Source organism: Lutra lutra, chromosome 5, assembly GCF_902655055.1.
Source record: "Lutra lutra chromosome 5, mLutLut1.2, whole genome shotgun sequence".
NCBI lineage: Eukaryota > Metazoa > Chordata > Mammalia > Carnivora > Mustelidae > Lutra > Lutra lutra.
The window spans coordinates 105,150,472-105,177,147 of NC_062282.1; the positions used below are offsets into that span (position 1 = coordinate 105,150,472).

The following is a 26,676-nucleotide window of genomic DNA, read 5'->3' on the forward strand; positions in this document are numbered from 1 at the left end:
AAGAGTCAAAGATAATTCTGGGGAGATCCAGGAGAAGAGAAAGAATGCTAGCACCAAATAGCAGAACAATTCTTCTGGCTATATCAGGTTTGAGAAACCAATAGCTCCTAAGAGGTCTAAGATTTTGGTTTGAATTCAGGAAGAAAAGTTGGAGGCATTATAGGGATTTAGAGATGTCTTTACAGAAGTATTTCACATAATATTTTAGCTAAAGCCACAGGAGTGAATGAGTCTCACAACAGGAAAAAATATAGGAAAAAAGACTAAAAATAAATTGATTCACATCGATTAATGTTTTTGATAAAATGTTGTGTATCAAGCACTAACTTGAGGGCCATGTTGACACTTGATGTCAGAGGGGTTAAAAAGTGAAGCAATAAAAAGACTAAAACGTCAAAGAAGTCAGAAGAAAAGGGATGCAAAGAGTTTCAAGTAGTACGGGAATAGTTACATAAAATCAAGAAGAATAATAACCAAGAGAAGCTCACTGGATTTGGGGAAATATCATGGCTGACTTTTCAGAGAGCAGTATCTACAGGAAGTGGTAAGAGTGGAAACCAACTTTAAAGGGACTAAGAAATAACTGGGTTAAGTTAATTGTAGACAAAGACCATCTAGAATATTTTTCTAAACTCTCACTCTCACACACTCTCTATTTCTGTGTATTTCCCCCTCCCTGCTCCTCACCCGGCAAATGCTGGCAAAGCACTTGAGTGCCATGGTTGGCAGAGGAGGAAATTAATTAGTGAAGAAAGAGACTGAAGGTGCAAAGGAGGCAGATGATTATCAACAAGTCCAAAAGTAAGTGAGGCTTTTTCTTGGCTAAGTGGGATCGCTTACTTAGAGCTACATTCAAAGGAAAAGGAGGATAGAGATTGTCTATTAGAGAGCAGAGAGAGGCAGGAGACACCCATAGTAGATGGCAGCTCAGTCCTCTGCAGAAAGGAGTCATACCTGGACATGAACTTATAACTTGAGTGGTATAAAAAGAGTCAGAAAACCACAGGAGATATTAAGAGTTGAAAAAGAATTCCAGTTCCTTACTGCACTGGTGTTCTATAACTCTACTACTGGTGGTCTCCCAGGGAATTAACATTCAAGTTAAAAAATGTTAACACTTGCTGTTCTATAGTTATATAGTGCTTTACATTGATCTTTCATATTTGATTTTTTATAAAAGCACTTGAAAGCAGTAGAATAAGTATTAGCATTTCTACTTTATAGATGAGGAAACTGAAGCATAAAGATATTATCTTCCAAAAAGTAGAACACTATACCTATCCCATAGGACACCATAAAATAAACTGTTTTCAAAGCTATATATTCAAAGTACCTCTGAAGCCTCATTTTCATGCTCAATATCCCCAAAACACACTATCCAAGTGAAAGAAAAAGAAGAGAAACAGTAAAAGTACAGATTTAGTTTGGCTGCAGATTTTAAGGCATATGAATTTTCAGCACTAACATAATGACATGCTAAATTAAGGTAAAGCAGCCACCATCTGCCTTCATTACTCATAATCTAGAACAGAAGCCACAATACTTGTTCTAAGGAGGACTTCTACAGTTAAAGAGTTGCCCGTTATTAGAAAACTGGTATACTTGTAATTGCACGGTTTAGTCCAATTCACTCAGAAAGGAATAGTAAAAAATAGTCAGGGTGGCTCCATGGCAGGGAATATTCCAAGTGATAAATTAAAACGAACAATCCTATCTATTATAGATAAGAAAAGGCATTATAATATGGAGAAAATAAGCCACAAACACAAAACACATGGACATAAATGTATCAACAATGTGACTAAAATCCAAATCTTTCAAGAGTCTTAGCTTACCACAATACTTTAAAATTTTATACTGATGTCCTATAGGAAAATATTTTCAATTAAGAGACACCGATCATTGAAAGTGTCTGACAAAGAAACAAACTGAACTAACTACTAACCTAGGATACTTCTGTGGCTTTTTAATGGGGTTCTCAAACCTCTGCTTCTAATACTATGTAGGCACTAAAGTCTACAATTCTACAACTTCTGTAAAACTTCATAAGAATAATGCACTTTAATTTTACCCACTTGACATTCATTGATTTCTTGTTTGCTCATTTTCTAAAACACTGATTCTTATTCTGGATTGTACTTATTGTCAATTTATAAAGCTCTTTTATTTTAAATAACATCTTAAATTTTAAAATATAAAAGTAGGAAATGAATAATTTGGTATAAATTATTTAATGTAAGTAGCAAATGAGAGAACATCAAACTCACTATGTGATAAATTTGTATATGAGGTCAGAGTAATAAACATAAAAATCACTAAGATTTTATGTGAATTTTGGAAAATAGAAATCTTAGATTATATACATAAACAGATACAAGTTTTAAATATAAATTCCTGTTTAAAATAGGTATCACTGGGCGCCTGGGTGGCTCAGTGGGTTAAGCCGCTGCCTTCGGCTCAGGTCATGATCTCAGGGTCCTGGGATCGAGCCCCGCATCGGGCTCTCTGCTCAACAGGGAGCCTGCTTCCTCCTCTCTCTCTGCCTGCCTCTCTGCCTGCTTATGATCTCTGTCTGTCAAATAAATAAATAAATAAAATCTTTAAAAAAAAAATAAAATAAAATAAAATAGGTATCACTATATACAAGAATATTTGCAATAAGGTAAGACAAAAACTAGCCAATTTTTAAATATGGTATTCTTTTATTAAAAAAATATGCTTATTCTTTAATAATAAATCTCTGGATGGGGGAAGGCAATTATCTACTTCAATGAATTTATTTTTATCCTTGGCTACTCAGATGACTTTTTAAAGAATTTCAAGTTAATAGAAAATACAAATGAAAAAGATAATAGGTTAAAAAACTGAATTTACTAAAAGGCAAAGTTTGACCACATTTTCAACACATGGGATAAACAGTTTATTTATAAAAAAACTACTGCGTTTAAAGTCCAGGACCCATTTATAGGAAAGGGGTAACAATTAAAGATCAGAAAAATATGCAATAGGTCTCAACTTTATATTAATAACCACATTTTTTCAACTTATACTTTTATTTTTTGCTGCTAGGCAGACAAGTTTCAGTGTTACAAATATGATATCAGAAAGCATTATCATTCTACTGCATAAGTGATTCTTGCATTTGTTTTTAAATAGATGGCTACTTAATTTTTATTAACTAGTTAAATATCTATATCCTTTAATTAAACCTTTAAAAATATTATATTACCCAAACACCTATTTTTATTTTCATTTAAAAAAATTTTTACAAACACCTATTTTTAAAAAGCATTATTTGTCTCAGTTTGTTATAATGTACATACATTTATATTACTTAGCTCAATATTATTTGTGACTTCCTTTTACTTCCTCTTTTGCAAAAGCCTCCACTGTCGCATGCTAGCTCACAACAAAAAGGGCTGTAACTGATATTGACCTCTGTAATTTCAGTGGCAAAAGATGAGGTTAAAAGAAGTTTCTGGGATGTCAGTTGAGCAACTGACTCTTGGTTTTGGATCCCAACATGATATTGGGGTTGTGGGATCTAGCCCTGTTAGGCTCTGCACTCAGCGCTGACTCTGCTTGGGATTCTTTTCTCCCTCTGCCCCTCCCTGCCATGCTCTTGCTCTTCCTCTTTCAATAAATAAATCAATCTTAAAAAAAAGTTTCTAATGTCTCTGTAGGATTGAGGTAAACAGGAACCAATTATCTAATAAAACAAAAAACAGATGAATAAAGATAGTTTTTATTTTAGTTATCAGTGACAATGTTGAATTCTCAATTTCTTGATTTTCAGCAAAATACTAATTTTTTTTTTTTTAAAGATTTCATTTACTTATTTGAGAGACAAAGAGAGCATGAGCTAGGGTTGGGGGGACAGGTAGAGAGAGCACAAGAAGCAGACTCTCCATCAAGCAGGCAGACACAGGGCTTGATCCCAGGACCCCGGAATCATGACCTGAGCCAAAGGCAGATGCTTAACCAAATGAGCCACTCAGGCAGCCCCAAAACAATGATTTTCAAAAGTACTTATTCTTTTGGATAAAGGCTATGAAAATACTTCCTTTCAATGACAGCAATGTGCAATCTCTTACCTTAGCGACTTTTCTTGATTCAGACTCACTTTCAGATTCTGATTCAGAACCTGGAGAACTTTCTTCTTCTGAACCAGAATCAGCACTAGAAGAATCTGAAGTTTTAGATTTTTCATTTTCCTTCTCCCCATCTTCAGAATCACTGTAAGTAATAGATTTAAAAATACCAACTTTAAATCCTTTATATATGGCAAATTGGTGCTGTATGTCCATTTTGTCTATAAATCAGAATCTTTTTTTTTTTTTAAGATTTTATTTATTTATTTGACAGGCAGAGATCACAACCAGGCAGAGAGGCAGACAGAGAGAGGAAGGGAAGCAGGCTCTCTGCTGAGCAGAGAGCCCGATGAGGGGCTCGATCCCAGGACCCCGGGATCATGACCCGAGCCGAAGGCAGAGGCCCCAACCCACTGAGCCACCCAGGTGCCCCTATAAATCAGAATCTTTACTAGAAAAAAGTATTTCACTGAGTACCCACTTATTTTAGTATGTAAAAGACAATAAAAATGGTTTTAAGATTCCAGAACATATTAATAAAAAAAAATAAGGGTAGTATTATCTATACCAGATGTATCAGAACCTGTTAAAAATCACTTATACTACCACATCACACATACTTCAAATGCAAAAGGTTATGATACTAAATGATATTAAGCAGAAAATAATTAATAATAACACGTGCGATTTACCAGAAATATATATTAGATGCTAGTAGTAACAACTTCAAAGATACGTAAGGCTGATTTTAAAATGCTGTCTCAAAATACTAAATGTTCATTCATAAATTTAAATATTTATATATCTATTTTTGCTAAAATAGACTTGCACTCTATAGATTGTTTGTCCAAGAAAATTATTTACATGTGTTCTGAAATGTGACCTGTAAACGTATTAATGAGAAAATGTTAACTAGATCAAAAGATATTTCTTTTTTTTTTTTAAAGATTTTATTTATTTATTTGACAGACAACGCAAGTAGGCAGAGAGGCAGCAGAGAGAGAGAGAGAGAGAGAGAAGCAGGCTCTGCACTGAGCAGAGAGCCCGATGCGGGGCTCGATCCCAGGACCCTGGGATCACAACCTGAGCTGAAGGCAGAGGCTTTAACCCACTGAGCCACCCAGGCACCCCAAAAGATATTTCTTGTAATGCAAAGTCTTACTAACAACATATGATCATCAAATATAAACTTCTAAAATTACCAAATGATTGAGAAGTCCAAGATGGCAGAGGAGTAGGAGACCTTAGTTTTGTCTGATCCCAGGAATTCAGCTAGATAGCTATTAAACCATTGTGAACACCTGCCAACTTAACCAGAGATCTAAGAAAAGAATAGCTGCAACTTTACAAAAACAGAAAAGCAACACTTTCTGCAAGAATTACAAGAGGGAAAAACTCCCTTCAAAAAAGAGAACAAGGGGCAGTAATGACTGCCAGAGACCTAGTCAGTATGGATATAAGATGTCTGAACTAGAGTTCGGAATAATGATTATAAAGATACTAGCTGGGCTTGGAAAAAGCATACAAGAAACTAGAGAATCCCTTTCTGGAGAAATAAAAGAACTAAAATCTAATCAAGTCAAAATAAAAAAGACTATTAATGAGATGCAATAAAAAATGGAGGCTGAAACTGCTAAAATGAGATAGAAGAGAGAATTAGTGATATAGAAGACAAAATAACGGAGAATAAAGAAGCTATGAAAAAGAGAACTAGTGGATCACCTGGAGATTTCTAGAGATAAGTGATATCACAAAGTGAAGTAATACTAGAATAACTGGGATCACAGAAGAAAAGGAAAGAGAGGGGAAGAAGGTATACTGGGACAAATTATAGTGGAGAACTTCCCTAATCTGGGAAAGGAAAGGGGCATTCAAGTCCAGGAGGCAGAGAACCCCCGCTTAAAATCAATAAAAATAGGTTCACACCCTGACATATAATAGTGAAACTTATAAATCTCAGAGAGAGAGAAAATCCTGAAAGCAGCTGGGGACAAGAGGCCTATAACCTAAAAGGCTAGAAACATTAATTGGCAGCAGACCTACCCACAGAGACCTGGCAGGCCAGAAAGGACTAACATGATATATTCAGCTTGCTAATGAGAAAAACACGCAACCAAGAATACTTCATCCAGCCAGGACCTCACTGAAAATAAAAGAAGTGATAAAAATCTTGCCAAATAGAAATTAAAAGAATTTGTGATCACCAAACCAGCCCTACAAGAAATTAAAAGGGATCCTTTAAGCAAAGAGAGAGCCCAAAAGTAACAAAGACCAGAAAGGAACAGAGACAATATACAGTAACAGTCATCTTACAGGCAATACAGTGGCACTAAACTAATATCTTTCAATAACTACCCCAAATGAAAATGGGCTAAATGCCCCAATCAAAAGACACAGGGTATCAGGTTAGATAAAAAAGCAAGACCAATCGATATGCTATCTGCAAGAGACTCATTTTAGACCCAAAGACACCTCCAGATTTAAAGTGAGGAGGAAGAAAACCATGTATCATGCTAATGGACATTAAAAGAAAGCTGGGGTGGAAATCCTTATATCAGACAAATTAGATTTTATTTTATTTTATTTTTTCTTTTAAATTTTTTATTTAATTGACAAAGAAGTAGTGACTGAAAGATTTCAAAGTAGGCACCAGGCTTGTGAGTCAGCTGGAGTGAACCTCCATTACGAACTGCACTTCAGTCCTTTTTTTTTTTTAATTATTTTTATTAACATCTAATACATTAGGCAAATTAGATTTTAAACTAAAGACTGTAATAAGACATAAGGACACTATATCATAATTAAAGGATCTATCCAACAAGAGGATCTAACTATTGTAAATATCTATGCCCCCAACATGGGAACAGTCAATTATATACACTGATTCATAACAAACTTAAACACGTCGATAATAATACAATCGTAGTAGGGGATTTTAACACCCCACTCACTGCAACGGACAGATCATCTAAGGAGAAGATCAACAAAGAAACAAGGGCTTTGAATAACACACTGGATCATATGGACTTCTCACATATATTCAGAGCATTCCATCCTAAAGCAAAAGAATACACATTCTTCTTGAGTGCAGATGGAATGCTCTCCAGAACAGATCACATACTGGGTCACAAATCAGGTCTCCACCGGTACCAGAAAACTGGAATCATTCCTTGCATATCTTCAGACAATGCTTTAAAACTGGAACTCAATCACAAGAGGAAATTTGGCAAGAATTCAAATACAAGGAAGCTAAAGAGTATCCTGGATACTCTTTGAATGAATGGGTCAATCAGGAAATTAAAGAAGAATTTTAAAAATTCATGGAAACAAATGAAAATGAAAACACACTGTTCAGAACCTTTGGGATGCAGCAAAGGCAGATCTAAGAGGAAGTATATAGCAATACAAGCCTTTCTCAAGAAAAAAGAAAGGTCTCAAAGATACAACCTAAGCTTACAGCTCAAGGAGCTGGAGAAAGAACAGCAAATAAAGCCTAAACTCAACGGGAGAAGAGAATTTAAAAAGATTAAAGCAGAAATAAATGAAATAGAAACCAAAAGAACAGTAGAACAGATCAACAAAACTCGGAGTTGGTTCTCTGAAAGAATTAATAAGATTGATAAAACCCTGGACAGACTTATCCAAAAGAAAGGAGAAAGGACCCAAATAAATAAAATCATGAATAAGAGGAGAAATCACAACCAACACTGAAGAAATACAAACAATTATAAGAACATATTATGAGCAACTATATGCCAACAAATTAGGCAATCTGGAAGAAACAGTGCATGCCTAAAGATGTATACACAACCACAACGGAACCAGGAAGAAACAGAACACCTGAATAGACCCATAACCAGTAAGGAAATCGAAGCAGTAATCAGAAATCTCCCAACAAACCAGAGTTCAGGGCCAGATGGCTTCCCAAAGGAATTCTCCCTAACTCTATGGTAACTAATCTTCAACAAAGCAGGAAAGAATATCCAGTGGAAATAAGACAGTCTCTTCAACAAATGGCATTGGGAAAATTGGACAGCCACATGAAGAAGAATTAAACTAGACCATTTCCATATACCACACACAAAACAAACTCAAAATGGAGACAGGAATCCATTAAAATCCTAGAGGAGAGCACAGGCAGGAACCTCTGTGACTTCAGTCATAGCAACTTCTTGCTAGACATATTTCCAAAGGCAAGGGAAACAAAGGCAAAAATGAACTACTGATTCATCAAGATAGAAAGCTTTTGCACAAAACCAGAAGACAACAGACAGAATGGGAGAAGATATTTGCAAATGACATATCAGATAAACTGCTAGTATCCAAAATCTAAAAAACCTTACAAACTCAACACTCAAAGAACAAATAAAGAAATGGGCTGAAAACATGAAAAGACATTTCTTCAAAGAAGACATACAAATGGCCAATAGACACAAGAAAAAATGCTCAATATCACTGGGCATTAGAGAAATACAAATGAAAATCTCAATGAGATACCACCTCACACTAGTCAGAATGGCTAAAACTAACAAGTCAGGAAATAACAAACAGTAAGGATGCAGAGAAAGGGGAACCTTCCTACACTGTTGGTGGGAATGCAAGCCACTCTGGAAAAGAATATGGAGAGTCCTCAAAAAGTTGAAAATAGAGTTACTCTATGACCCAGCCACTGCACTACTGGGTATTCAGCCCAAAGATACAAATGTAGTGTGTGTATGTATATATGTGTGTGTGTATCTGTACATATATATATACACACATACAATATGTATATGTATAATGGAATATTACTCAGCCATTAAAAAAAACGAAATCTTGTCATTTACAACATCATGGATAGAACTAGAGGGTATCATATGAAGTGAAGTAAGTCAATCAGAGAAAGAAAATTATATGATTTCAGTCATATGTGGAATTTAAGAAACAAAACAGTGGATCAGGAGGAAGAGAGAGAAAAATAAAACAAGATGAAATCAGAGAGGGAGACAAACCATAATAGACTCTTAATCATAGAAAACAAACCGAGGGTTGTTGGAGGGGAGTGGGTAGAGAGATGGGGTATCTGGGTGATGGACATTAGGGAGGGTATGTGATGTAATGAGCACTGGGTATTATGTAAGACTGATGAATCACTGAATTCTACCTCTGAACCTAATAACACACTATATGCTAATTGAATTTAAATTAAAATTTAATTTAATTAATTTAATTTAAATTTAAATTATTAAAAAAATAAAAATATTGGAGAAAAAAATAAACCAAGAAAACTGAAAAAAATAAAAAGAAAAAAAACAAATGATCAAACCTAAATGCTGATGCTACTCACTCTCACTCATCTGTTCACTCACTCATTCATTTTAAAAATATTAATTGACCACTCACCATGTGTTGGCAGTATGTTAGTGCTAGGATAACAATGTTTTATAAGATACAGATGATCTCTGTGTCTCCCTTACAGAGTCTACACCACACTGGGGAATACAGAGAAGATGGCGATGACAAAAAAAAGTATGGTAAGTAATAAGTAATAAAGCATAATGTCATGAGAGATCATCTAAACAAAGTGAACCAAAATAGGGAATGCTTCCTAGAGGAAGAAACACGTAAGCTGAGAAATAGGAATAACGCAGGGAGTAAGGATAGTCTTGGGTAGGGAGGTAGTTCTCCGTGGGGAAAGAATAACATCTGAGGTAGCCCAAAGGTCTCTTCTCAAAGAGAAATATATTATGGTCTTCTACATTTTCTCAAAACTGAAGGTCTAGTTCTCTTTCCGTGTGTGTACTTAAAAAAAAAAAAAAACCCTCCGCCAGGCAGTTTTAGAAACTTCATACCAATTAACTAATTTAGATATTTCAACATATTCTTAGTGGGTGTATTATTCTATAATACTCAGGAAACTTAAGTAACTTGCTCAAGGACACATTGCCTGGAGCGGGAGAACTGGAACTTGAACTCAGTTTGTCTTATTCTAAAGACCATGTTTCCTCTACTACACCATGTAGCTTCCTTCAAATGAAAATACTTTGGAGTGTAAAACTCAAATTTAATCATAGTTAGGACTACTAAGGGTGGTTTTAAAGAAACTTAAAGCTCTTTAGCTTTAAAAAATTACCACTCAGGAGCACCTGGCTGGCTCAGTGGGAAGAGCACACGACTCTTGATCTCAGGGTTGTACATTCAAGCTTCACGTTGGGTGTAGTGATTACTTAAAAATAAAAGCTTTTAATAAAACTTATCATAAAGCTACACTAGCAAAGTTCAAAAACAATTCTAAGAGAGTAGGCAGAAAAACATGGTGAGAGAGAGTGGAGAGACAAGGGAAGAATCGATATTTCCTTGAATTGATTTTTGTGGAGGAAATACGATTGCTGTTTATTAAAAATGAAGTCATGGTAACATCTCAGAGCACATGTAATTATATTCGATGACTAAAAAATATGTTGGTTTTTTCCCCGTAGCAAAAAATAGCAATTTATTATCTCCAATTCAATGGTTAAAACATGTACTTAAAAATGCAAGGTTTTCAAAGTATTCAAGATTCCCGCTGGTATAATGAACAATTCTTTTAAATTAAAACATAGGCAAAAAGAAAACTCCATTTCTGAAGGAAAAAACACACAATGAAAGTAATATAAATACACGATTAAAAATTTCTAGCATATTGACTTTTGCTATTTGGAAAATACTGAGTGCACTGAACAAAATTTTCCCTTCCTGGAAATAAGATACTTCTTATAAACTACGTAATCATAGATATTCTGATATTAATCCAGAAGTACAAAATTTCTCTCAAAGGAAAGGATATTACAAACCAAGTAAATCCTTTGCTGCAACAAGTGAATGATTCTGCATACATTTAACTTACAGCTTTTAAGATAAAATTTTAAAGGTAAAAGTGTTATTTTGTTATGCAGCACTCAATTTTGATGGGTAATTACTGTTTACCTTACTGCTTAGAGTTTCAGATGTTAATCTAATGAAAAGAATTTACTGGTAACTAGCTTTTTAACTTTGCAATGATGAAAAGCCTGTATTAATTTAACCTACAGATTTCATTTGTTCTGAACAGGAAAAACAATATAAATCACTTTTAAAATCATTAAATCCTGACTTAAATTAATAAAGTCATAATTAGGGCATTATGCTGTGTTTGTTATGGAAGTGGCAGGGCGAGCTGCTTTAATTACTGTCTGTAATAAAAGGAGCAGAGAGCGTACTGCGCCCCAATCAGTGCTGTCAGCCACGACTGAGCTGGGCTGCAAGCTCATCAAGTGAGCGGGCAGCAGGCTCCCAGGGAAAGGGCCATCATGCCTGCAGAGGCCACTTGCTGACAGCAATGGGGAAAACAGACTCATACAATCCAAGGTATTAGCCCCAATTACTCAAAATTTTAATGACACTTTAATACACGATAATGTTGATAATGGGAGATCTTAAAAAGCGCTAACACTTAAATATCTTATGACCGTCTTCCTTCACAGCCCTTGACTTTAATATTTGGATCATAATCTTTTTACTATAACATTATTTAGAAAAATCAATTGTCTTAGTTACATAATGGCGAAGTGTTGAAGGATTTAATTTTAGTCCTCAGCAAAATTGCTACAGAAGGTAATTAAGTGTTTCATACCTACTTCTTGATCACTTAACTCAGCCTTCCAAGGTTATACCAATTTTCAAAATGTAACCCCAAGATTTGTTCAAGTTCAAAATGAAAACTAAGTATAATAAGAAGTAGAATAATGTGAACTACTATTCTAATTAATTTTACAAGATTCAGTGTCTGGGAAAAAATACACTTCTTTTCTCATTCACTTTATGTATTGAAGGGAAATGGTGTCCTGGGGGAAAATTTTGCCACAGAATATTTTTTGAAGAAAATTCTGACAAAATATTACCTTTTCCCTTTGCTTTTGGAGTTCCTCTTGGCTGTTCTTTTGTCTCCTACTTCTGACGCACTTTCACTGTCACTCCTATGCTCACTGGAGGAGTCCTCACTGCTGTCATCACTACTTCCTCCCTCCTCATCTTGTTCTCCACTTGCACTTTCAGATTCACTCTCTGAAAAAATAAAACCAGATGCCCCTTGATTTATAGCTATTTAACTAGACATAAGGACCCAAGTAACTGTCAATATTCATAAGAAATGAAACCGATGTTGAATTTTAGTTTACTGGACCCCACTTGTACAACACTTCATTTCCATACTCCTGTCATTCAGTCCCCCCACCTCCACATTCCTGCAGCAGTGTGAATGAGTGTGGGGAACGCCAAAGGACAGAGAACACACTTGACAGTGAGTAGGGTAGAGCAAAGATGAACCAAGTAAACCAAATTTGAGAGAATCTTGCTTTTCAAATCCTTAAGTATCTAGTTATAGCAGTAACTTCCTTCTTTTAAAGGAATGATGTAAGGATGAAGAAATAATTTTTAATTCTTCTGATAGTGAGAAATTTTATTGAGAGAAGGCAAGAGTTGAATCTTATTAGGTATAAATTTTGAGACGGGAATGAGCCATTTGAATCATCAAAAATTTCTCAATTCAAAAGCAAAAAGCAAAATTACTAATTAAAAAGTAATTACTTATTTTAGCTAGTGTAGGAGTTTTCCACAGGTCAAAGAGATCATAAAATTATCCTATGAAGCTCTACATTTAAATGTTTTATGTATAACTTAAGCCATACTAGGACTCTTCCCAGAAGTGATACATATAATTCATGTGTATTTTAAATATGAAGCATAATTTTTTACTATATGAAATGATTATAGGTGCAAAGCACTAGCCTAAATAAGAGGACAAACTGTTGCCCTCATCTATTATCTATCTGATGAAGTGCTCTTAGCCAGGAACATCTAACAGGTAAACAGTATCTACTTTATGAGGATTTATTTATGTATCACACAGTGAAAAGCTAGGATTACCTAGCTGTTGTGAAGATTAAAGGATTTGAAACATGTAAAGGTGATGAGGACACAACACTGCCTGCCACATTAGGTAAGGCATTCATAACTATCAGTTTCTACAAAGGGAAAGATTTACCTTACCCAAATTTTACAAAACTGTTGAGTAGGATATTTTAAATTTGCTATGATATGAAAGTTAGGCACATGTGTGTATATATATATACTCAGATAAGTGACTTATCCCATAAATAAGGAAAAAAAATTATAGCACCTAAGTTACTCTCTCATGTTAATTACATGGGAATTCAACAAAAGTCTTGGTCCAGCTCACTTCAGGACCCACTACTTAAAATTTTCAAGTTAGTAAAATCCCTCCTCCCAAACTTTTTTTTAAAATTTAAGTGAATAAATTTTTATTCAGTATTAATTTTATGTCAAAGTTAGTAAAATCCTTAAGGAAATTTGTTTATCTTCTAGAAGACTTACTGACTGGGAAAATAATCTTATAATTTCTAATGAAAAAGTTACCCTTTCTTCCAGTAGCTAGAGTGGAACTCCCGCCACGTGCTCAGATTAACCCATGAGAAGTCTTAATAGAATATTTCAAATATGTATTTTAAAATGTTAGCCTATGAACAGGCATGAGCTTATGAATAAAGGTGATGTGACAAATATCCATATGGTATGCTTTTAACTATACAACAGATCTTTCTTAATGATCTACCTCATTCCTGAAATCTGTTTTTTAGAATTAACACTCTACACCGAAGTATATTCTCCATTTTCAACTTATCATTTCAGAACGTGATGCATCACAAAATAATTTATCAGATATAGGAAACAAAGATTTTGATAGGAGAAACTGAGGAAAAAGTGAATGTATTACCTTAGAGGGTAATGCAAGAGCAAGTAATAGTGCAGAGCTCTAGTTTCTCCAAGAAAAAAAGGTTATAGAAGAAAAAGGTGTCATTTGATTTTGGGTCAGATAGGTTTCTTAGGTTAACTATTAAAAGAGTGTTGGAAAATAACTCGAATATATTTTTCATTATGCAAATTGTTCACAGAATTTTAGTATTAGAGGGCTTTAAAAGCATCTAACTTTACCTCTTCATTTAACAGAGACAGAGAAAGTAAGTACCTTATTCAGTTGGCATAGCTAAAATGCAGCACTTCTAAATCCTTCCTATTTAGCATTCTTTTCATTGTATACAGTTGTCCTAATTGTTTCAGCTCTTTGATTCTTTATAATACACAAGTGATTTATTAATTTTAGCTTTAGTCTATACAGGTTCAATTAAAGGTAGAAATATCTCTGTCAAATAAATAAATAAAATCTTTTTTAAAAAGGGGGGGGCGCCTGGGGGACTCAGTGGGTTAAAGCCTCTGCCTTCGGCTTGGGTCATGATCTCGGTGTCCTGGGATCGAGCCCCACGTCGGGCTCTCTGCTCAGCAGGGAGGCTGCTTTCCTCCTCTCTCTGCCTGCCTCTCTGCCTGCTTGTAATCTCTGTCTGTCAAATAAATAAATAAAATCTTTAAAAAAAATAAAAAAAAAATAAAGGTAGAAATAAAAGTATAAAATGGATAAAGATCAGATTGCTCAATGGTTAAAATAAATGTTACATTTTTACAGAACAGAGTTGCTTTTAAAGTTCCCACTAAAGGCTTATCAAATATAAAATCATGTTTTTCAATATGCTATGAATATAATGGGCAGGGTGGGTTAGAATTCAGAAAAGCATGAGTTTCTGTTTCAACTCTTACTTTCCTAACTAGGTGCTCAAGAAGCAAAGTCAAATGAGAAAGGATTAGAAATTACTTTGAAAACTATACAGTGATATGTAAATGAAAGGCATTATCATAAGAGTATAAACCCACTTGGTGAATATTATATACTAGGCCTTATTGTTTTGTTAGAAGTATAGCATATAAACTGTAGTGAACAAAGTTTTTTCAATGAATTATAAACCCCACCACTGTCACTGCTACTATCAGAAGAGTCGTCTTCCTCCTCAGATTCAGAATAAAATTTCTTAGCAGGATTCTCTTTCTTTGTTTTTCCAGCTGGAGTCCATTCTTTTGCCTGTTTAAAAAGAAAAAGGAAACTGTAAATTCAAATGAATTCTCATTAAGGGGTTCAGTCTTCTGGCAAACAATCATTCAGAATACAATGTGAATCCAAAAGAAAGTTGCAGGTCTCAAAAGAGAAGGCAACTGTTAGAAGACCTGGCATTAAGGCTGATTCCCCTTTACTCCTAGGTAGAAGAAGTCAAATTTCACTCAGCACATTCTGTTAAATCAACACTCTTATTTTACATATAGTTTTAAACACTTTTGAATTTGCTGGTCCGCAGGAGATTTGAACTAAATATGCTGTAGAGAAGGTGAAGGCAGTTAGAGGCAGACACAGTAACAGCAACAAGAAATTCAAGATCATAGCTAAATACGGAGGTTAAAAAAGAAAACAAAAAACAAAACAAACAAACAAAAAACAACCCTGAATAAAGTTCAGGCAATCAACCCTAACCATCTCAAGGGTCCAAACCCTGGGGTAAGATTTAACTTCTCTCTCTCCTTCATATTTTAAACATCTAATCCTCCACAAAAAAGGTTTAGCCACATCGGTCCTTTACCATCAGGGCCATCTCGTTCAGAATTCTGCAACTGCTTATTTTGCTTCTATTCATAACCCCCATCCCCAAGTCCAAGTTTGCTCCACACAGCAGCTAAAATGACTGAATTAAAACTGAAGTCTGATCAAGGCTCTCTTGGGTTTGAAAGCTTGCCACAGCTCCCCATTTCACTCAGAAAAAGCCAGTCCTTAGAATAAGCTACTCACCCTACTGGACGAGACCTTCCCTGCCTTTCAGACCTCTTGCTGCTGCTCTCCCTCTGGTCCACTCTGCACAAGTGCCTCTTAACTGTTCCTTTACAAACTTCAGGCATGCTCCTCTGAAGGACCTTTCCCCTACCTGACTGCCCTTCCAATGCTCTCCCCCAGGTAACTACATGGCTCACTCCCTCACTTCATTCAAATCTCTGAACAAAAGTCACCTCAGAGAGACTCTATTTAAAATTCCAACCTCCCATACCTGGCACTTATAATCTTACTTTGCTCTCTTCTTCTTCTTCTTGTTTTTTTTTTTTTTTTTTTTTTTTTGGGTCATCACAGCACTTAGTACTTCCTACATACAATACAATTTACATATTTATTTTTATTGCCAGTCTATCCCTGCTACAACATCAGCTTCCACCCAGCAGGGATATTTGAATACTTTGTACACAGATATATCTCAAAAGTGTCTGGCACAAAAATGATTAGTTGTGTGAATAGCTCCTTAAAGACTCTAATATACTGCATTAAAGTAAAATACATTATTTTCATAATTGTGACTTTAATTAACCCAGAAGAAATTAAATCATCTTACATATACTCTCTGTTAAAGGGTAGGGAAACCAGTATTTTTTAAGAGGTCAAAAATGGTTAAGACTCATTTATTTATCAAACTTTCAATTGAATTTCTACTATGTGCCTGTCTGCTAGAGTATATGACAGAGGTTTAAGAACGGTTCTCAACAGTGGACACACATTAGAATCATCTGAGAATATTTCTTAAAATATTAACACAAAGAAAAAATATACTAAAAAGCTGACACCTGAGATTTACCTCCTAAGATTCTGATTTAAATGGTTTGCTGCAAGTCTCACATAGGTTTCCATGTGATTATAATATGCAGCTAGGGTTGTAAAACCCTGATCTAGAGGGCCTTCAGGCTTAAAGTATGTTGCTTAAAAAGATAAGCTTCAATAACTTGGAAATTACTAAATGAACAATAATAGAAAAATGAGTAAAAATTCCTTGAATATATTTGAATAAGATACATAAGGTCAGCAGTACTATTTTCTTTTTATGTAAAATGCTCTGTCTTCCAAATATGAATAAAGTACTGTTCTATAAACAAAGTTCTCCTATATTTAGTAAACACAGCAGTTCATATTTTTTCTTAAATCCTTAAACATATTTTTCTGAAGCCTAGTAAAAAGTGTGCCAGATCAATGTTTGGGGGGAAAAAATTAATTATTTAGATGGCTTTCAGGGTAAGACCAAATTAACAAATAAGGATAATTACGCTTCCATGCTTAAAGGGGCAAATTATCTTGATATGACTGAGTTTTAGGTTTTAAACAATAAAAACAATTTTAACTTTTTTATGGTCCTTTATGATTATGATAGGTCTATCATTTCCAAGCAAAAGAAGTAACAGAGGAAGAGAATAGGGAAGGACTAATTTGAAAGGTCCTTGGAGGAATAAAATATCAAAAGTACATGTGTTTTATAAAGCAAAATACATTTCATGTACAAAAGACAGTCTTCCTCTAAGAGGGCAGGATTTTCTAGACCTAGGCAAAAAAAATTCTAAAGGATTTTCAAAACTTACTGGTATAATATAAATATATGTTACATCCAATATCCTGGAAATGGTAGTGTGCAATCCTAAGTGACTTCTACTGTCAATCTAAACACGTTTCCTATCAGATAACCTAAACCTAGGCATTTTCCTTAACTAAGGTTATATTTCATAATAATGAGATGCGACCCTGGTAAGATCACTTTATGGTAAAACTAGGATAACACAGTGTATTACGTGCATGAAATATATTGATGTGATTTTGTAGGATGGGTGGTAGAGTGAAAGGCAGGAAAGACTATAAGGAACACTACTTTCTGCACTATTGCAGCTGCATTTGATATTAAGATGATGTATTTTTTAAAATTAATTATATCTCTTACAGTATAATTTTAAGCCAAAATATCTAGAGACCAGTAGATTAAAAATGTTTTTGTATAGTATCAATGGATAGTGACAGTTTTCTTTAACCCATTCCATCAGTTTTAATTATTCTCCATAATAAGTCACCAATTATTAATTTTTAGAATGCAGTCAGCAAAATGAAAAAGAAATCAATATGTCTCTGTTGAACTGGATAGGTGAAATGAACATAAGAAAATAGGTTATTTAAGTATTGTCCCTATAAGGTAGTTATGCTTAGAAGAGCACAAGACAATGGAAGAAGCCAGTCAACCAACCAATCCATCAGCCAATACAAGGATACTGCTGAAACCAAATTAAATTGCATAGCATTGCTATCAATTTCTGGGAGGATAAACTATTTTTATTTTTATTTTGGCGGAATGGGGCAGCAAGGAGGAAGGATAGGGGAGAAGTGGGGGGAGGATAAAAGGATGTTTGTATGTGTGCCAAACCACTATATACCCAATAATGGAAAAGGAAAGGACCATAAAAACAATGAGCAGGCATAATAAGAAATTAGGAGAAAGATTAAATCTATGGAAAGAATCATATCAAAGAACATTTCTTTATATGCTAGCATCCAAAACAAAGTTGCACAAATAAGCCAATCTTTGAATGAAGAGTACTTAAGGGTATGTAGATCTGAGTGAAAAATCAACAAATGTAGTGTCAAGGAGGAATGGATATACAATTAGTTTTATTAAATTTTACATTTCTTTAAATCACCTCTAAATAGAGAGAATTTGTCACAACATAAAAATGACAGTGCTAAGTACTAAGAATAGCACACATCCGCAAACAAGCTCAAGCTTCCTCTCCTCATGTTATATAATAAAATTCAGTTAACAGCACAAACAAGGGACTCTGAACTGTGTTGGAATCCCAGTTCCATCACTTACTAGCTTACTAACTAACTTGCCCAAAGAGGTTGGGCAACTTAAGTTGTCTGAACCCTGTTGCCTCATCTGTAAAATGGGAATAAAATAACCATCATTTATAATTACTATGAGATTTAAACAAGATAATCTATGTAAAACATTATCAAAGTACACTACTACCAGGGTTTGCTAAATGGAGGCAATAAGAGTTATTATTGTTCCCGGCCATGCTTCAAAGCCAGGATAAATTTGAATAGTTAAGAGAAACACATTTCTCAAAGGACCAAATTACATGGCTGGGCCCATTATAGAGACTCTTCTATTTTAAGTAATAAAGATTTCCTTCCATTTTATACAGAAAATTTAATAGGCAAGGAGGTTAACTGACTTTCGAGGAATTAGTGGCAAAGAACTCTGGTTATCTGAATCTTGGTTCAATACATCTTTTCTATTAGAAAATCACCCAAAATGTAATACCTAATTGTTCTTTTTTTATTAATTCTACTTTAAAAAGTTTTGGATACATTCACATAGTCAATTGCTAAAGACAATAAAAAGACCCTTCCCTTTACTTTTCTTGTTCATAGAAGAGAGAAAAATATTACAAAATAACATTAATTCTTTTATTTTGGTAGCCAGCAATTTTTTTTTAAAGATCTAGGAAAAGAGTATTTATTTAGAGAGGTGTTTTTTTTTTTAATGTGAAAGCAACATACTATTCATTTTAGTTATGACCTTGTCTAAGGACATTTTCGTACACAATGCAACCTATTTATGTTTAGACTTAAAGGATGTTCATCAGAAAATTCAGAAGAACACTTTGTATGGTGTTTCTGGAAGAGAACACCAAAAATCATTTAGAAAAATATTGACAGGAAGCTTACGAATCTCTAAACAAACTAGAAAAAGCACAATCCAATGACACTAAATACCTTAGAAATTGAACCTACACAGCTAAAAATGCAATACCAAAAATGTGGGTGGCACTGATGAGGAGAATTCGATTCTCTATTTCCTTGAAGAAAAGGAACAGTACATGTACAATGACACAGGAATACTACAATATTCAGTTCCCATAACAGCAAGATATATCTAACACATTACATTTAGAAATACCAGAACAATTTTCAATTTCAACCCCCCAAAAAAGCTTTTATATAAAACAATAGTTATTCTAGAATCTCCCACTGCTTGACAAAATTAATTTCAGAAAGGTCAACTTACCAACTCTATTACTTCTACGTTTCGAACTGATGGGTCCGGCGCCACCTCTGGCCAATTAGATAATTCCAGGTACCCGTTAGCTTTAGTGTTGAGAGTATGAGATAAAGTGCCTAGCTGGAAATGATCCCTATCTATTAAAATAGAGGAAAATATAAAATAAACAATATGAGCTGTATCTAACAGAGAACAATCCTAATCAGAGCTCAAGGTAATTGGCATATTACCTCAAATGTCAAGGAATAAATATAAACTAGGAAGCTCTTCATAGGTCAAAAAACTGATTTCAGTCCATAGATTACAATAATCTCTCCCATAATGGTCAATAAAAAAGCTAATCAGTCAGTGTGTTTAGAGGTGTTGCTCTGAAATGTAGCTTCTCTAAAAATTACTTTACTGTGAATATTAAGAATGACAGCACAGTTAAACAATCCATATACATGTCTTAGCACAAACACATCCAGAATTTTAATAGATTTTCTACAAAACTGAACTGTTTTTTATCACCAGCAATTAAATAAGAAACAATATGAAAACCAGGGTATATAATTGTTTGATTCTAATTTTAATGGCTACTTGTTAAACTGATAAAATAATTACTCTTTCTAAAAAGCTGGGGAAAATAAGTCAACTTCCATCTTTGAAAAACAAATTTATATATAAAGGGATATTTTTATGAAATAATCCTTCCTAGAAAAGTTTTGTTAGTATACACAGAATATTTAATTAGTAACAACTCACCATTAAGGTAAAAATTAGATTCCTTATTAAATAAAGCTATTTAAAATAGAAATGAAGTCAATGTCTAGTAAAACAACACAGCTTTATTATTCAGCTAAACTGTTTAGTAAGAATAAAATCAAAAGAATGAAATTATTTAGGTAAATAAAGCATGTAAAGATATAAACCTTAATATAAAGGTTGCTCTAGAGAACACATTGAGTAGAAAGCATACTGTTTTTATACATTTATATAGGTTAATCACTTATATTTTTTAACAGATAAATTTTAAATGTATTAGAAATTGGGGCATATTGTCATAATTTTTTAGGTAATATATTTTGCAGTTATATTCTGATAATACCTTTAAAAGGAGATTCAAGCAGTGGTGCAGGTTTTTGTGCTAGGAATATTTTTTTGGCATATTTACTTAGAGCTCCACTCTTCTCATTCGGAACAATAAGCTGCCTAATAAATCTTGTACGGTCTCTGATGTCGTAGTTTTGATCATACTTGCCGAGATTTAATATGTACTGGGTAAGCAATTTTGTCTGTTGGAAAAAAACAGAACAAGATGAGAATACAGTTATTTATGATTATTGATAACTCTGGATAAACATATTTAAAGAGGTAATAAAAATGAATGGTTATGTCAAACAAATGTTGTTCCGTAGGGAATATGCATTTCTAACGCTGCAAATGGAATTTTGAAGCCAAAGCACATGTCCTCTTCAGTATTGGGGAGGTGAATGCTGAGTACTGAGAAGCAGCCATGTGCTAGATTATTAAACTGCTGAAGTGGAAAGAAAGGCATCATTAAAAAAATAATCATATATGGCAAACCCGCTGAAGGGTCTACGTGAGAATAATGAATGTGGAAATACAACTAAAAACATGGCACTCAAAACTTAATCGGAAAAATATGCAGGACATCAAAACATCAGAGAGTATTAGGGGGCTGGCAAACTGCTTCTCCTGAGGTGTGTTTTATGAAGAGATACTGTCCCTGGCATAAGCAGTGTCTGCACTCTGACTGCACTCAGTTACTTTACCCTGAATTATGACCCATTAAAGCAGACACATGAATCACTGAACTGGATTACTGCAAATTATTTGCAGTGCATTTAGCTGTTACTTTTTCATAAAAGCAAGCTGCTGATGCCCTCTAAAAACTAGGATAAAAGACTCCTTCCATTTTTTTCCCATGCTGCTTATAGCCTCTAGTAATATTGGTCATTTATTTATTTATGTAAGGCAGCAACTTATTATAGTAGCTTTTACACTGTAATAAGATTTCCAAAGTCAATTTCTGAATGTACTACATTAACATACATTGAGATAATTTTAATAGTAATTAAACCAAAATCAAAATGTTATCAAAATAGGTTTGTATTTTAAACTCATTATTTTATTGAAAAAGCATAGTTTTAATTTAGATTACATAAATACAATTATAGCTATAAATTAAATAGGATTCATAATACATGGAAAAAAGAAACATCTACACTAGAACATTTTGTAGACGTTAGAAATGCATACAAAACAAATCAATCAAGTCAGGCAGAGCTAAAGACAATTCTAGAACAATAAGTCAAAGTACACAAATGGTGTGGTAAACTTTTACAGTTATAATTGGTTAAGATAATGATTTGGATAGAAAGCAACCTTCTTGCAGTAATAATGTAATTAAAAAGCATTAACCTAGTTCCAATAAAGCAGAACTATAAAAAATAAAAGGGAAAAATGTTAATAGAGCTATTCTGAATTTGGTTACCAGTACTTGCTATTCGCTAATTACTAGACCGTGTTGGTTCAACTATAGATAAGAAAAATTCTATGATTCATTTTTAAAAACAATTACCAAAATATTCACCAAATGAGGAATGCAGCTCAAAACAAAGTGACGTGTCCTGGACTAGGTTATTAGCTTTCTGAGAAAGGCTAGGAAATATACTAACCATCAGTTTTCTCAAATGCACAGTGAGAATTTACAACCAGGGTAACTCTGAAGTCCATCTGAGTGTGGCGATTTAGAAGATGCAATTAAAATAAATCAGAGAAATAAAATAAGTCTGTTCATTACAATGATTTCCTAAAAACTTTTATTCCAATATAGTTAACATACAGTGTTATTTAGTTTCAGGTGTACAATACAGTGACTGAATGATTTTTTTCCTTTTTGAGCTAGTGGAGTGATGTATTTTGCTTCTATGTCTGGTCCCCAAAATTAATTTTTAGGAAATTAAACTATTTCAGATACAGATACTATCAAGAGTTAGGGAATTTTCAGGATTAAAGTTTTATAATTTTTAAAGTATGCCTTTATTGACTGCAAAACTTGACTGCAAAACTTGTTTGATTATATTGGTGGGCTTATAAAAACAGTTCTATTAAACATCCATTTTCAAAATGAAAATTCTTTCAAAAGATAAAAACCTATCTATGTATAATGATGCATTAAAAACAATAATTATTCACCATATATTCATATACTTCAATCAGTTTCTTTGGAGTACCTAATACTAATTACTAATGACTAATACTAAGTCATTGATACTTCTCTTAAGAACATATTTCTACATGGTCTTATTGTGAACTATTTTTAAAAAATAAGACTGCCCACAATCCTTCTGAATTTTATGATCAATAATCATGAAATTGTTGACATCTTCAACTTACTCTTTTCTATAGACCATAATATTTTTAATGAAGAAAACACCCTCTTTTCAGTATTAAACAATCTGGTCAGCAAAAAGAAAATTCTATAGATAGAAGCATATTCTCATCATGCTTTCTTTCATGCTGACATCTGTAAAAATATCAAGCCCATATACTTAACTTTTACCCCTCCAATTTTTTTTGATAATTATTTCTATGAGACAAAACTTTTAAGTCATTCTCTATTTACACTTTTAAAAATATTTCACCAAATTTAGAAAATGCAAAAATTACCTTCTCAATATCATTTCACTCTAATACAAAGTAAAAGCTCCATCAAAAAAAGTCTTTATATTAGTTGAGATACTGCAAATGACAGAACTTCTAAAGTAAATCTTGAGGTCTTAACATTTAACTTGAAGGGATAAATTTCAATAACTCCCTGCTTGAAAGATTTGTTTTTAAGAATTGCCATTTGCTAAAATTTTCAGAAGTTGAAGGTTTCTGGCATTCAGTTGGTAAATGCTTTAAAGATTTCCAATTGATTCTGAATCAAAACCTAACAAATAGATGTTTTGCTTACTTCCATCCCCTCCCTTGGTTTTTTTTTAAGATTTTATTTATTTATTTGACAGAGCGAGAGATCACAAGTAGAGAGGCAGGCAGAGAGAGAGAGAGAGAGAGAGGGAAGCAGGCTCCCTGCTGAGCAAAGAGCCCGATGCGGGACTCGATCCCAGGACCCTGGGATCATGACCTGAGCTGAAGGCAGCGGCTTAACCCACTGAGCCACCCAGGCGCACCGCCCCCCCTTGGTTTTAAAAAAGAAAGCCAACATAGGATGGTTAGTTTAATTTACAAAGCAGTTTTTCATAAATCATGTTTTTAGGATCCATTTGGTAATATGCAGCAAAAAAACTGTACAAGAGTGCATACTGTTATACATAAGTATGTGTTTTTAGTATTAGCTTCATGACAAGAATTCTATAGTCCAATTAAACTATATATAACAAATATCAGTATATTTGAACATATAATTTTATTTCAGTAGACAGAATAAACAGAAATGGTTTATGTGCACCACAACCAATTCTCAAAATGCTTCTCTTCCAGTTTTCTTAATTTATTAAGAAATTGATTTTACCATGACAACATTTTTAGCAAAACCAAGTAATTTTATCTTCCATGTTGACCTCTTAAATTTACAAAAGCATTTACAATACTTTTGACAGAATAAACTTCCAAAAGCTTTGCTTTGATTCCATTTATAGCACTGACAGAGCAAACATACAAAAGCTTTGAGTGAAAAAAGTCAACCTATTATTGGAATTAATTGATTCTCTAATTTAAAACTAGCATTGTGTAGGTCCTTTTTCTGCTAATGGAGCCAATACAGAAACAGTTACTGCTTCATTTTTTATATGTGCAAAAGAGAACTTGGAATATAAAATGAAGAAAATCAATTTTTAAAAAGTTACTTAAATGAGATCCTGTATCACAGAGAGATATGTAAACATCTTCTGTGCCTGTAAATATTTGTGATCTTGAGACACAACCTTCTTAAAATAACTCTTAGGCTTTTTAAATAGATGCTGATGCTTTTTTAAGCAGATACATTTTATCTTTTGGTGGTTGTGTGGTCAGTGATACCACTGCAACTCTCAGAGTGGATGGTAAATAGTGATAAACATTTTGTGCATATTAAATACCAAGAAAGAAATTCAGTACTTAGTTAAGTATACACTTCCATTTTTAAGAACTGATTGCTGCTGGATTTATAACAAAATAAAGGAAGAACTACCAAATAATAATATAAATAGGCTTTAGATTTACACTGCATGATAAATGACAAAAGAACTGAAGTGAGTATGCTGACCACTCACCAATGATCTATGGCAGGACTGTCTCCTGCACATATTTCATCTACAACCAGTCCCAACCTTCCCACGTCTTCCTTTGACTCCATCCACTGACAACTTGGGAGTTTCAAGCTCTGCACAGACCATAGCATAACCTGCTGGTACAAGATGCCAGCGGATGAAACACTTCAACACTTATCTCACCACCACTGAAAAAAGGAAGGATTTAGCTTTTTCCTATTTGCCCTGTTAGGGCACAATCAGCACACATTCTGTATGCCACTCTAAAAGAGAAATTACTTATGTTATATCCCAAAAAGGTTGGAAAAAGAAAGTCTTTCTGATTTAAATGTCTTACACATTAAAATGAAGTCTCTTGTTTGTTGAACCTGTGTTTCCATGTCATTAGACAAAACCACAGCAGAGGTTAAAAGTACAATACAGAAGTCTACAAACTTTCTCTGTCCTATTTTAACATAACAATTAATAACAAAAATGAAGAATTTGGAGCAAATCCTAAACTGCATAGGACACACAGACAACAAACCTATATTAAGTCTGTCCTGGATAACAGTGGCAAAGAAACTAAACAATGGTTAAATAAATAATCATGAGCATTTTAAGATAACCAAAGACTGAATCCAAAACATTAAATGGGACATTAATGGGACATTAAATTATTATTTTAAATATGTTTTACTCACAAAATTATGAAACAAGGAGAATAATACAATGCACCTCGATAACAGAAACATTAATAACTTGTTAAATTTTGATTACACATTATTTTTTTCTGCTTAGATTTAAGGGACTGTGACTGGTATCAACTAACAGCTAATGCTATCCGACACTACACCAATTACATTCCTTTCAGACTGACTCTAAGTCAGTGGGACATAGGAAAATGACTTTTGGGGAATGCTACATAAAAATTTGAAAAATCATTACTTGAAAAAACTTCTTAAAATATGAGCATAATATTTTTAACTAAACACTCTAACAAGTAATAAACTGATAAATATTTGCTCAAATAGCTTTCTTCAAATGTTTATTAAGTCAGCACAAAATAATAAAAAAGGTATCTCAAAATATAGTCCTAAAATCAGCTGAGATATCCTCTTTAAGGAAAATAAAAAAGTACACAGAATTTAGCATTTAGCAGAGCGAAGACTAATATTAGTTCCATATAGCTGTTATTTTGAAAAAGAAAGATATTGGCAAATGGTTTGGTAAATGAAAGAAAGCTACATAGAATTCTTAACCTATACCAGAGGGAAATCTAAGCAGTACCAGTGTTCCACGTAATCAATTACATCATTTCACGACCAACCAGGATGAAATTTCCTGAACTTAACAGTATCCATATTTTTGTCAACTTGAAAAGTTTTCTGTAAGTTCTTTCCTTATATGCTATATTTGCTTGAGTTTTTTAATGCCAAGAAAATACATCCAAAAAAGGGTAGTGATGTTACTACACAGAGCTTGAGCCCCTTTTGCTGTCATGTTAAGTCATGCTGGGGGCAGAGACCAATTTCT

At 33.7% G+C, this 26,676-nt stretch overlaps 1 protein-coding gene across 2 annotated transcripts in view; it reads right to left on the reverse strand.

The window, feature by feature from the left end:
• Positions 1 to 26,676, reverse strand: part of AP3B1 (adaptor related protein complex 3 subunit beta 1) — a 348,039-nt gene that overhangs the window by 90,886 nt on the left and 230,477 nt on the right. For both annotated transcript variants that reach the window (XM_047731751.1, XM_047731750.1), the window contains 5 exons: positions 20,991 to 21,177; positions 19,910 to 20,040; positions 14,967 to 15,075; positions 11,990 to 12,152; positions 4,095 to 4,236 (listed from right to left, as the gene is read on the reverse strand). In XM_047731751.1, the coding sequence (XP_047587707.1) occupies positions 4,095 to 4,236; positions 11,990 to 12,152; positions 14,967 to 15,075; positions 19,910 to 20,040; positions 20,991 to 21,177 (732 nt within the window). The remainder of the gene's footprint in view (positions 1 to 4,094; positions 4,237 to 11,989; positions 12,153 to 14,966; positions 15,076 to 19,909; positions 20,041 to 20,990; positions 21,178 to 26,676) is intronic.